This window comes from Callorhinchus milii, unplaced genomic scaffold, assembly GCF_018977255.1.
Source record: "Callorhinchus milii isolate IMCB2004 unplaced genomic scaffold, IMCB_Cmil_1.0 Scaffold177, whole genome shotgun sequence".
Taxonomy (NCBI): Eukaryota; Metazoa; Chordata; class Chondrichthyes; order Chimaeriformes; family Callorhinchidae; genus Callorhinchus; species Callorhinchus milii.
The window spans coordinates 22,636-36,672 of record NW_024704918.1 but is presented as its reverse complement, the minus strand read 5'-3'; the positions used below and the strand labels follow the sequence as shown (position 1 = coordinate 36,672).

Here is a 14,037-nt window from a genome sequence, read left to right as displayed (position 1 = left end):
GTGTTTCACCATATTTCACCATGCTGGTCAGTGCAACTCGGTGAAAGAGGGGTACCCAGGACCAGTTCGGATATCATGTGCCACTAATGTCACCTGTGACCAGCGAATCAAACTCATGTTGCCTGGGTCACGGCGCAGTGCGGCAGTGCTCCCGTAGAATTTTAACAAGTATTTTTAATTAAAGGGAATAAGAAGCGCTTGATTTGAGCGTGTATCGCCCACCACTTAATATTCTTCAGTCACGCCGTCAAAGTTAATGCAAGGGTTATGTTTTCCTTGCGCAGGTTAATGGATTAAGAGGAGTGTTCCTGGCGAATCAGAAGCAGGCTGCCGAGGTGAAAACGTACGTTACGTACAACAGGGGACGAGACTGGAGGCTTCTGGCAGCTCCTGCCACAGATCTGCTCGAGAGGCCCACACACTGCCTGCTGGTAAGGCCTCGCTCTAGAGCCAACTGCTACAGGCGCCACATGTCCTGGTTTTCCCCAAGATGCCCCTTTTTTTGAGATACTGTATTCTCCAAATATGTACTCTATCTCAGTTGGGGGTGCATCTTATAATCTTGTAGGTGTGTGTGTGTGTGTGTGACCAGATTTCTATAAGTGTATTGATACTGAGGATAGGTTCGGGTGCATTTTATTGTCCAGAATGTCTTATGATCTTGAGATTACGGTAGTTGTCCTGGGAAATATGTTTACCCCGATATTTCATGTCCTCATTTTGTGAGTTGGGTAAAAATACACCACTGGAGATGATGTATTTATACGTAGTTCTCCCTTCATCTGGTATTGTGAGTTATTCTTCTTCTTCCCATGATATGTCCCATTTTTTGTGCCTCGAAGGTGGAAACCATAGCTTCCGTCTCGTATGCGGTCAGTGCATCTCCTTGGCTGAAACTGTCAGCTATCGTCAAAGTGGTTGCGTTTTTGACATGCTACATAAAAAAAAAGTTTTTAGAAAGTAACAAACGTGGCATTTGATTTTTTTTTCCATTTTCAAGGCCGTTTCTTTTTTGTGGAGGTTGAACGTTTTAATAGTGGAAGATGGGGAAAGAAGCAAGACACGTTGATGGCTTTTAGATTCCATAGAATAATGTCTGCATCCGAGCCCACATTAGCATCTAAAGTGTCATAAAGTGCCTTGAGAGTCTTCTTAGGATGAAACGTTTCCTTTGACGTGAACGTGACAGTAATGTTAATGCTAAGGTACTGAGCCATTACTACTTGCTTTGATACCTGGAGTGGTTTAATGGCAATAGTGAGCAAGGCTTGCGCTTCATAAATCATCTTTATTGCAGCCTGTTTAATGATCTCAGAAAAAAAAAACTCTCTCAATGGCTTCATGGCAATGCTCTGTCAAACTGACATACCCCCGTGGCAGGGTCAATTGAAAGCTCAAATGTTTGCCTCTTCTCTTCTGCCTGTGACTGACTTCTCTTCTCTACAAAGGGTCTTCTCGCACCATACCTTAAGAATATAGATGTTCCTCCTTTTAGTGGCAGTCCTTTGATGCATATGTCCCACTACTCTGTAGAACGTGTTAAAGATGCAGTTGCATTTAAATGCTAAAACAATCAACATTGTATTGGCGTGCTCAGATTTGAGTGGAAATAGTGCGGTTCTGAAATAAATAATGGCTTCCACAGCAAGAATGTATTTCTTTCAGAAGTAGCATAAGAAGCATCATTTATAAACAGAAATGGAGATTGACTGATATTTTGATAAAAGGCTGGTTCTCTATTGAACGCCATGTTAGTCCGTGGGAGTTACAGAACTAAGCCATCTCTTAACCTCTTTTGCAACTGAGTAAACTCTTGTTCACTCGGGGCAGTTTAAAATACACTGTTGAAAGCATAAATGTCAACAGTGCATCATTTGTGTGATTCAGGACTTTGGAACATGCTTTATATTAGACACCAGGGGGAAGCATTTCTGGGCGCTTCCAATTTTACAAATAACTGCAATTGATGGAGCATGTTACACAGTACAGTGTTGGAAAGCCAAAAGAAAAAAAATATCAAATAATAGAGTTATTTTTGGGTTAGATCAAATGCACGTTTTACCTATCAGTGCAATTTCTCTTTATGCTTCATGTAAACTATTCGAGTGATGTGCAACATTGTCTGCTGAAACATTGACCTGCTTAAGTGCATAGGTGCCACGTTATTTTGAAAATGATTTAAGTCAATAAAAAAAGTCGTTCGTGGATTCATTGCGCAATGTTTTTTCCATGGATTAATTGATCACTGGATATTTTCTGAGTCACGAGTAGACTTGAGTAAGTTGCACATAACTAGTAGCCCCAGCCAGAGCAAGAGGGTATACTAGATGTGATGTGTCAGATATGGAAACATTTCTGCTGATATGAAGCCATGGGTAAGTGTGTTTGCTTCTGCTTGTTGGGAGGGATAATTTGGTTGTGTGTGCGTGCGTGTGTGCACTGCATCCTATACGTTATACGGGAGTCATGCTTGCTGCGTGTGCATGCTGTGGGTGTTTGTGTGCAGCCCGCGTGCTCACTGCACCTGCACCTTCACTCCTCTGGAGACACCGTTTTGGCAGGGAAGGTCGTATCTATGGCCACAGCTCCTGGCCTACTCATGGCCACTGGTGAGGCCTGAATTTCTGCAAACATAGCTGTTATGCACACGTGATTTACCTTTGCCGTTACACTGCAATTAAGCGCTTGAAAAAGAATGTTCCCTGATGTTTCACTCGCATTCATTCTCATATTCGGCCACGATCAATCCTATGTTGAATTAATGCATCTCAAAGCCATCCTTCGACATTACAATCCATCTAGCACCTGCACATCAGCGGATCGTATTGCTCCATCTCTGGGGAGGACATCCTCTCGGGCATGTTTTCTCCTTTGGCCACCACTCAATCATTAATCTCGACCACCAGTCAATTATCACGATTAGAAGTGTGTCGTGCTAAGCCCACTTACTTTTATTTACAGTGAATATGATGCCTATGTTTGCATTTGTTCGCGATCACGTGTTCTTCTTCCCGACTCTCAATGTGCTGTTGTGGGAGCACCTGGCCTATGAGATGTATCATTAAATCATCAACGTGGAACATTGTTTAACAATGTGAATCCCCCTCTTTTAAAAGGTTTGCTTTCCTAGAATGCATTCAGTGATCTTTCTGAAAATTCTCGAGTAAAGAAAATAAACCTCAATGGGCTATGTGCATATGTAAGTGAACAGCCTTATACTGTGCAAGCAGTCAACATGTAAGGCCATCTGAAGAATACAGTGGCACCTTTGGAGAGCCACAGCTAATGCTCACCATGGTCATAGTGCTGTTATTTTATTTATGTGCAGGAAATTTGGGAGCCGGATTGGTCGAGTACGAAGAAAAAATGTTCGTCTCCTCTGATGGTGGAAATACATGGAGTCAGGTCAGTGCAGAAAAAAGCATTCAAACCGCAAACTAAAAGGCAGAAATTCCATGACTTATTTATGATTTCCTATGCTGAGGCTGCACAAATTTCCAAGAAAATGTTATTTTTCATTTGCATGTTAAATGCAGAATATGCTTACACATTGTGGATGTGCTGTGCAGCTCTCTGGTGTGTTGTTGTGTTCTACTATGGTGTGTTGTTCGACGTTTCACTCTGCGTTTTGGGAGCTTTTGTAAGAAGTTCCTGCAGAAGCTTCCAGCATGTAGAGCAAGCGAAACATCAGACATCATGCAGAATAATCGTGGTACCCCCAAATGAAATCAGAGAGCTCAAGATTCTTGCAAATGTTCGGCGTTAATTTCACTGCTTTCTTGCAGGCATTCGATGATGAACATCATATTCTCTTCTTGGATCATGGAGGAGCGATCATTGCCGTCAAGGACACGGCAATGCCCATAAAGCAGCTTTGGTGAGATTTGATTTATTGCAGTTCTTTAAAGGCAATGAAAGCAAATATATATCTAAATTGTCATTCGGTATTTTGAGATAAAAATTGCATCATATTTTCCTATTGCCCTTCTGGATGTATATTAACCAAAAGCATTCGTTTAAGCAAATAAACTCTTTGCCAGTTTTTAACATCCGGATTGTATTAGACAGATTGAGGAAGTAAAAACATATTTTTTTATTTATCTACATACTTACTCACAATGCTCCACTTCAGCCCGTAATGAGTTTTTATTTTAAACACAATGGCTCTGTTTAGTCATCGTAAATGTCTGAAAGTGCACGTGCGTGTGCTGCCTTGTTTGTGAAAATGTTGGGGTGGTTGCAGGTGCAGCACTGATTAATTTGTTGTGCCTCACGTTTCCACCGTTGCACCTGGATGGTTCGATGTGGTGTGCAGGTACAGCGTGGATGAAGGCATCTCCTGGAAAGTCCACGACTTTTCTCCCACTCCCATCTACATTGACGGGCTGCTCAGCGAGCCCGGCGATGAAACACTCGTCATCACGTACGCACGCACGCCTCACTTGCTTGGTGCCACGCAACAATTGCCACGTCATTCTAAGAGCGCAATTAACTTCCAGTTTACGCACAGTTTGCTACCTCATTGAAAATGAATCCCCAGTAGGTGTTAGCTCATTTAAGGAGCTCCCTCCCATCTGGCTGGGGGTCTTTGGGAATTTACGCGCGTTTGTGTGCACCTGCGTTTGTCTGCACCTGCGATCCAGGATGTTTGGGCACGCGAGCCTCCGCTCGGATTGGGAGCTGGTGAAGATCGACTTCCGGACCCTTTTCTTCCATGACTGCTCAGACGAGGATTATGAGAACTGGACATTTCACAACCAAGTGTGTTGAATTTCTGTTCAATACATGTTCATGGCAAACACGATGAGCAACAGTTTACGATCAATTAAATGTCCATTATTAATACCTTCCAATGAATGTTGAAAACGTTTATGTGTTAGTTGTGTCCGACTGTCTCTAATTGAAAGGAATGGGGGGCAAGATAAACTCTCGTACAGATGTCCCTATATGAACAAAACTATAGGATACGTTTTTGTTGCGATTAGGGACTGAACCTATTGAAAGCCAGGCACGTTGATCCAAGGGTAGGCCAAAAGTTGCATAAAACCAGAGGGATTTTTTTTTGATATGCATACATAATTGTCACGAACAGCTATTGGTCGAATTCCATACTGTTAAATTAAAAAAATTTGCAAGGAAAAACTAATTTTGGAAAATTAGTTTTTATTGATTTTGCATAACTTGATGCTATGAGAGACTGAAATTACAAACATATTAGATCTGGGATATTAAATTGCAGAGCATGGCATTTGGCTCATCACTCATGAACCGCAGTGCGGGCCTCTGTTGCTAGCGTTTGTTGTGCTTGCAGGACGAAGCCTGCATCATGGGAGAGGTGCACGAGTACCGGAAGCGCAAACTGTCGTCACTCTGCATCAACGGCAAGAGTTTTAACAAGAGGTTGAAATCCAATCTCTGCCTGTGCAAGGATTCTGACTTTGAGTGGTGGGTATTTTACTCTGGGTTTTTTTTATTCTCCCTCTGAAAAAGTAGAAGAAAAAACCGTCCAGGTTCGGTGGTCGGCCAAGTTTGTAATTCTTGCGTCTGATCTTTGTGCAGCGATTACGGTTTTGAACGCTACCCGGATGGTTCCTGCAGACCGGCCTTTTGGCACAACCCTGCTTCCACCCCAACCGAGTGCCTCCCGGGGACACCTACACCAACAGTTCAGGGTGAGATTTCATGAATTTGCACTGTTGCTGTTATGCGAACGCAGCAATACTGTGGGTTGATTTTTCTATTAATATAGAATATAAAATAACAATTGTGATTAATGAACCCAGAATACAGTGGGAATTTCAAAAGTAGGGGGGGGGAATAGGTAACACGTAACAAGGCAGGCGTAACGCACCCTCAAAATGTGGGAACGAGCGAGGGTCGTTCGGGCTCGCTACCCTAGCGCGTTCGGGGTAAAGATTGGGAGCAGTGTGTACACCGGGAGGGGAAGAGAATGGGAGAAAGGGGAGGGGGTGTAACCAAACAGAACTCAAAATAAAATAACACGAAGGCAATGTCCAAGTTTGTCATTCTCGTTATCCCCCAGAAGCAACGGTTACCATGTGTTGACGAAGGTGGTGGAGTATCCAGAGTCCATCCCTTCTTCCTGGCCCCCATTTTACTGGCTATTCATACTGGGTTCCGACTTTGGGTTGAATTTTCTACGTAAGCAAAAGTGCTCAAGTGCCTGGAATAAGTGTTCAGCTTACATGGGGCACAGGAATGAACCAGACAGAGACCTTTGCAGATCATAGGCACCCTGCCTTTTGAAGAAGATGCGTGAAGAGATGACAAGCATGGAATTACATTGCCAGAAAGAGGAACACATGAATTAGAGAACATATGCAGATTAATGACATCATCCGAAACTATTAAGAAAAGTAATTGGGCTTTGGCAGGATATGTCGCTAGAAGGGATTATGGACAACGGTCAAGAATAATAATGGAGTGGCAGACGGGGAATGGAATGCATCTGAGGCGTCGAATGAGGAGATGGAGGGATGAACTCAGTTTGTGTGCGGTTGCTGGGTGGATTGTTGCATTGTAGGCTCATGTCAGCTGGCGTTGGCTTAGGGATGCCTTCATTCAGCAGTACATCATGGCTGATTATGATAATGGTAGAACACTTTAACATTTTATCTAATGACTGTTTTAAAACATACGCATTTCACTTTTGTTCATCTGCGGGTTTTGGTATGAGAGTTTGGTGTGAGCATGAAGTAATGATTTGCTCTTCTTTCATTTTGTGAAATGTCTCGATTTTTGGTTGCATTTTATTCCCTTTAACATTGTGGTAAATGTAATGCCTCTAATGGTTGGCGAGGTAATGTGAACCCATTTCAAATAATGCGAATCAAAAATATTTGACGAATAGATGAATCCATACATGTCTAATAATAGTGAGGTAGGTTATTATGGCAGTTTATATATATAATTTACATATAAATCCCACTGATTATGAACGGAATCTTTGCATGTGGTTATATACATACAATGTGTATATGTGTATACGTTTTAAAATATTGTTTCATAACGTTTCTTAAATCACCCCACCTTTGTCCACCCAGCAATACAAATGGGTGCATCACAGTTCGTCGATGGGCAGGTCGTGTGTGGTGGGGTAAAGTGTGGGTTACTCCCACTTCTTCCAAGACGTCTTGCCAGCATGCAAGAGTATGTAAAAATATCCTCTAGAGCAGTGGTCCTCAACCTTTTTGGCACCAGGGATCGGTTTCGTGGAAGACAATTTTTTCACGGACCTGGGGGAGGGGTTCATCATTGGGTCTTTCCCCCTTTTCAAAGAAGCTCTCCAGCCACGTTTGTTTTTTACTCATTGTGGCTACTAGGGGTTAGCTTGTGGGCTCGCCAAACTATGACTGAGACAAGTGCGCAGTGTGGGAACGAGGCGTCGGATTCTGACTTCTCATAAGGAGCGCGCAACCTAGATCCCTCGCATGCGCAGTTGACAGTAGGGTTCGCGCTCCTATGAGAATCTTACCGCCGCTGGTTTCGACAGTAGGCGGAGCTCAGACGTTAATGCGAGCAATGGGAGCGGCTGTCAATACAGATGATGGTACCGGTCGCGGCCCGGGGGTTGGGGACCCCCTGCTCTCGAGGTTCTGTAGGACTCCCTCTAGTGGAAGCTATTTCGCCAGTAGTGGCATTAGCGAGAAATTTCATGGCTGCACCCTTGCTATTTTCCTTACATATCTATACCCTGCAGTTGCCCCATTGTCCTCGAAAATCCCCAATTGTCAAAAAGTAGGCCAAACGCCCTCTAATAGGGGCTTTGTAGCATTCCCAAGAGCGGAGGCTCTTCCACCACCAGCTGCTTGAGCAAGGGCTGCGGCGTTACCTAATTTCACCTGTGTGTGTGTGTATGTGTGTCTGCCCACAGGTACAGGAAGATGGTGTCCAACACGTGCGTGTCAGGCCTGGAGGTGCACTACGAGTCCACGGTGCTGGCGTGCCCCGTGATGCCCCCTCGCGGCCTCAGCATCGTGACTGTGGGAGGGAAGCTGGTGGTCAGTCCCGGAGACAATGTCACCTTCTACGTGCTGCAGGAGAAGGTGCAGCGCAACGCGCCTAGCACCGCCCGTCGTTTTGTGGCCATGGGAGCAGTCGCAGCTCATTCAGCCAGGTTGCTTGTGAATAAAATAAGCTAATTCCTCAGTGGGCTTTACCTGGTAAGATAAAAAAAATTGTTTATTTTATTTGTATTTTTATTTTAAAGGGATTTGTTTACCGTTCCTATACTTTGCGCTCCTATCATGTTTTGTATTGTTTGTTGTTGTAACGTTCTTACCTGCCCCGACTGGGCATCTGTGAAAAAAAGCTTTATAACTCATCGGATTCCTCCAATATAAATAAATATTCTGATTCTGATATTAGTCACGTGCCACCAGGAAAACATGAAGGTTGAAGACTTACATGAGGGACAACGTTGTCTATCATATTTGACCCTAACCTACGGGAGGTGCACACACGTCGCAAATGATTTGTCAGCTTACATGATAATCACTGAATTGAAACGAAAAAGTGTTATATTAACGGTTGATTAGGGATATGTTATGAATATGTATTTTTTTATTCTTTAATCAGTGATCAAAGAATCCCCAGGAGACCCCCATTCAGCAGTAGATTGACAAGGGGGCTGTTCACGTAGCCTGGAGAGTAGTAAGGTGGGAGGGGAGGTTATCTTCATGTCAAAAAATGCAATACCAGGGTATATAGAGTATTGTACAGCAAAGAGATTGAAACCCATAGCTTGTTATGCACAACACAACCTGGTGCATACAACGAAGACTTACCAGTAGTAGTGCGTGCAATATATTTTAGCACAAAAGTGTAATTGATTGCCCCGCATAATTCATCGTATTGGTGGAGAATGTTTTCGTGGTAGCGGACAGGTGTAGGTGTCTCTGCGTGTGTGCATATGTGCCAGAGGTGGGACAAAGTCATTGTTATGCAAGTCCAAGTCGAGTCTGAAGTCATCAAATTCATGACTCGAGTCTGACTCGAGTCCAAGTCACATGACTCGAGTCCACACCTCAGAGGTGGGACAAAGTCATTGTTATGCAAGTCCAAGTCGAGTCTGAAGTCATCAAATTCATGACTCGAGTCTGACTCGAGTCCAAGTCACATGACTCGAGTCCACACCTCAGAGGTGGGACAAAGTCATTGTTATGCAAGTCCAAGTCGAGTCTGAAGTCATCAAATTCATGACTCGAGTCTGACTCGAGTCCAAGTCGCATGACTCGAGTCCACACCTCAGAGGTGGGACAAAGTCATTGTTATGCAAGTCCAAGTCGAGTCTGAAGTCATCAAATTCATGACTCGAGTCTGACTCGAGTCCAAGTCACATGACTCGAGTCCACACCTCAGAGGTGGGACAAAGTCATTGTTATGCAAGTCCAAGTCGAGTCTGAAGTCATAAAATTCATGACTCGAGTCTGACTCGAGTCCAAGTCACATGACTCGAGTCCACACCTCAGAGGTGGGACAAAGTCATTGTTATGCAAGTCCAAGTCGAGTCTGAAGTCATCAAATTCATGACTCGAGTCTGACTCGAGTCCAAGTCACATGACTCGAGTCCACACCTCAGAGGTGGGACAAAGTCATTGTTATGCAAGTCCAAGTCGAGTCTGAAGTCATCAAATTCATGACTCGAGTCTGACTCGAGTCCAAGTCACATGACTCGAGTCCACACCTCTGATATGTGCCGTGGAAATTTTCCTGCACGGCGCACGAACGAAACGTCTGAATATCGATGCCCTTTGCCGTTGCCAGGGAGACACGGCCACCACGAAGTACTTTGTGGACCTGGGTGACGGCTTCAAGGCGATTTACGTGAACCTCACGCTACGCGAGGAGCCGGTCCTGCACCGCTACCGCGAGCCTGGCGTCTACCGCGTGGTGGTGCGCGCAGAGAACTCCGGTGGCTGGGAACAGTCACAACTCTACATCCAAGTGCTGCGTAAGGAGACGTCCGTTGCACGAGCAGATTTGCAAGAGCGTTTTTTCAAAGCTATACACTAAACAATTTTTTTTTATTTCACCAGTTAAGGCCCACTGAGCTATGTGGCTGTTTTTCTTAAACACATCGGGCCGCAAATGATAGCCCACCGAGGTGGCTTACGACGCGGACATTCATACCGGCCAAATGCTCTTAACGTGCGTTGATTCTAAATGTTGTGGGGAAAACTGGAGGACCCAGAAAAAAATCCACGCGACCACGGGGAGAACATGTAAGCTCCAAATATACAAGCATCAGGGTCGGGATTGAACCCATGACCTGTATACCAGGCGAGGTCAATATTTTCCCACCACATCATCATGATCATCACCAGCTACGATCAGTCCCATGCTGGATGAGGGTCTCCCCAAGCCGTCGCCGTCTCACATGATCCTGCGATAAAACAATCCATCTAGCTGATTCTCATCACTCCATCTCCGCTTGGGCGTATGTACCCCTTTGGCTGCCACTTTGGCGTTAATCTTGACCACCGGCTATCATCCCTTCTAGAGATGTGTGCTGCCCCAAGCCTGTTTACTTTTCTTAACAGACAATATCATGTTTCAGACTTTCTTATGTTCTCGAATATTACATTGGAATTATACATCAATTATTGTGGTGAAAATCATTATTCATTTGGGGGTGAAAAATTTACCGAAAAGTGCCCTCGAGACAAACGGGGTACAGTATGACGCACGCCTACCTTGAACCACTCCGCAAGGTACTCGGACTATGTGTGGTCAACATCAATGCGTCACATGGTCCTGCGATCGACCTAACATCTCCACGAGAATACAAGGGTAAAAACAAATGTCACCTTGGTGTTGTGTCATTTTAAGGTTGTGGTGGAAAATGTAATTGTCAATCTTGGCAAAAAAAATGTATTTTGGGTAAGATAAGGGTGGTGAAAATGTATTATGGGGCAAAGGCTGGTTGTACATTTGAAATTTGTTCGAAAACTAACCTTTACTCTCCAGCTTTAAAATAGTGCCAGGTTACTGAAAGGTAAGATTGCATTAAAATTACGAGCCAATGGGTTATTTATATTGCGCTTGTAGATTTATACAACATAAAAAATGTTATGTACGTACAACTGTGATTAAACAATAACATTCCGTAACTTAGTTTTCTTTTGCACCTAGAAATTTAAAGTAAAATCTGCCAGCGCGAGTAAGATCATTTTTTATTATGCTCTTTTATTCCAGACTAGAATTCACGCTGGTTTAAGTAGAGCTCTTTGTGCGTTCACGTCAATCTAAATTTGTTCTTTTTTCGTTACCGTGCAGAGCCCCTGTCAAGCGTGTACCTGTCTATGCCCCCGTGGTGAAGCGTAACCAGCTCTTCAACGTGTTTACGCACATCACCCCTGCCGACAGCCAAGGAATGGTCTTCTCTTGGTGGCTGGGGAACAGTTCACAGGTGGCAGCACTCCTACACTCGCACACCTCGTTACAGACACAGCATGCGGCTTGGTGCACACGAAATGAAACTACAAATCCAGTGCGTAAATCCATACAAATAACGATGCCATAACACTAAACAAACACCGTTAATAAATTTCCCTCGTACAGTTTTCTCCCGGGGGAATAACACGTAAGTGTTTTAATCAAATTGAATTGCTCGTGTAATGTAATTTAATTTGTTCGTCAATTGCGGGTGAAATTTAGGTCCATTGGTTTTGAATGATGAAATGACCATGAATTAGCTGGGTTGTAGGGGTATACATTTTAAAAGCTTCCTTGATACACATATCCTAAAGTGACATTGTTTGTTGTGTGGTGTGGAGCACATCCTGGATAATTGAATCGGTGTCTATGAGGCACTGCATGGTGCTTCTGGTGAAGCGAACACAATGAGGATAATTATTGTAATGATGGTGATGATAATAAATACCAGCAATGGTCATTGAATGAAAATACATTACAATGTTAATGATGTTTGTTATTTTTGTTTGGATAAAATAAAATTTAAATGTATTAAACCTTTTGAATATATTTTCGTATTTCGCAATGGTTTATGATTAAAGAGGTAAAAAAAAATCGTTCATAGAAGCAAACCTCATTTATACTATCAGGGCAGATTTGACTTAACTTAGTTTGTGCGTAGACCTTCTAGCGAGACTGGAATTCCTGACCGTCGCCTCTTTTCCGTGCTCAATTTTAGAACGGTGTTAACTCTTGTATCTCACACCTGGGATAGAGCTTTTTTATTGCTGGTTACTTGGGCCTGTGTTTTGCAAGTATGTAAAATAACTAAAGTTATATTAGGGATTAGTTATTGTGAATGATACAAAGTTGTCCATGCCAACTAATGCCATGTTTTGTTATGTTGGGACGCTTCTGTGTGTGTGTGGGTCACGGTGTTGTCCTTGCATTGTGGGGAGCAGTAGTCTAGCAGTTAGCGTACTGCACTACAAACCCGGCCACCCGGTTCGATCCCCACCCACAGACAACAGCAGTGACGAATATCTGAACTGGTCTTGGGCCTTCCATAGGTCGACTCAGCCACAAATGAGTACCTGGTGCGGTGTGTAAACATCGCCACTAGGGAGACAAAGGTGGTCGGGCGTGGTGCTGGTCACCCACCCCCTCGTGTACTGTTCCGGCCTTCTGCATAGGTGCTTACTAACAGCACTTGCCCCAACAGTCTGTTAAAGGCTATACGGGGGATCTTTGTTTTTTTGTCCCTGCATTGGTTGTGCTCCCTACCATTGACCTTTGGTGTCTTTTTAGTCTGTCTGTTTCCCTACATTTGCCCCAATGCGTTCTCTAATTTTTTGGTATTTGTAAGTAACTTTCATTTGCCGTGATGAACATATGTGATATCAGTAAAAATAAACCTAACAAAAAACACGTGTTTCTGCATTGGCAGTGGTGCACACGCACAAATACCAAAAATTAAACACATTTGGCAATGACACAGCCTTCAAGAGGAAAACATATATATAACAGGAGACGTTTCGGGCAACAGCCCAAAGCAGAGAGATTTCATAGATTGACTATGATGAAGGGCCATCCTCAGAAATGTTGTCTATTTTACATTTGTATTCTTCTTTAGGGCAGTGTAATTGACAAGTGTATGGAGTTTTTATGATACCGGGTGTCAGTGTAAGTTTTTAAACAGAAGGTTGAGGCCTGCCTTTGAAGGCTGCTGATGATGTTTCTGCTCGGCTCCACTCCTCAGCCAGTGGTGTCTCTGTCGGGAGAGGTGACAACGAGTTTTCCTGCGGTGGGAGAGACGGCGATAAGCGTGCAGGCCGCCACGGGCAGTTGGGCTGTGCAGCACTCTCGCTCTCTCATGGTGTACGGTGAGAAAATCCAATATCAAATCTATGCAGAGAAGAAGAGAAAAACAGCTTGTGGCCTGGGCGTGTGAAATTAAAATGCTTTTAAAGCATAACAGAGGATGCGAAAACAGCAAAAATGCTGATGACTGTGTCATCATATTGAATGAATATTTCAAAGAGCTCACCTTGAACCCCGCCGGGGCTGTAGCACGACAAGAGAGCATTGACTACGGTACTTGGAATGTAAGGGGTTCAGATATGCAGTGAAATTGATGGTTGTAATTCGGTTGTTCATGACAGCATATATATAAAAATATAAAACTGCTAAATCTTTCCTTCACTTATATGTGCTGCGTTCGGCTCAGAGAGTGGCTTAGAGCCAGCCCACTCTGGATGTCAGCTCCAGTGCTGCTGTGAAGCTGAAGCCAGTTGATCGGGAAGTGGGAGAATCCCCTAAATTGCATTGTTCTTGGATCTTATGCGGTTAGGAGTCAGGCCTACTCTTAGAATGACCAGAGAGTTATTCATTTGTGCTCACAGGTGATCGGGTGTCTTGTCTGTAACGCTGGGAAATTGCTTTCAAACAAGCATTGATGCAACTGTCTATAGATACAGCATGTGTACTGGCTTCGTGGTCCAAATTTGAGAAATATACTGGCAAAACTACTTAACTGGAATAACCAACTCACAAATAATGCCCACTTGCAGGCCACCGCTCCTGTTCACCTTGTGCTGCACA

The 14,037-nt window shown here is 43.8% G+C and overlaps 1 protein-coding gene across 1 annotated transcript in view; it reads left to right on the top strand.

Annotated features, from left to right (window-relative positions):
- The window catches only part of LOC121851880 (VPS10 domain-containing receptor SorCS2-like), a 61,177-nt gene that overhangs the window by 36,695 nt on the left and 10,445 nt on the right, over positions 1–14,037 (top strand). Inside the window, 12 exon segments of the mRNA XM_042345960.1 lie at positions 285–431; positions 2,507–2,609; positions 3,329–3,405; positions 3,786–3,877; positions 4,316–4,423; positions 4,644–4,761; positions 5,312–5,445; positions 5,560–5,642; positions 5,645–5,672; positions 7,895–8,066; positions 9,787–9,983; positions 11,299–11,512. Coding sequence (XP_042201894.1) covers positions 285–431; positions 2,507–2,609; positions 3,329–3,405; positions 3,786–3,877; positions 4,316–4,423; positions 4,644–4,761; positions 5,312–5,445; positions 5,560–5,642; positions 5,645–5,672; positions 7,895–8,066; positions 9,787–9,983; positions 11,299–11,512 — 1,473 coding nt within the window.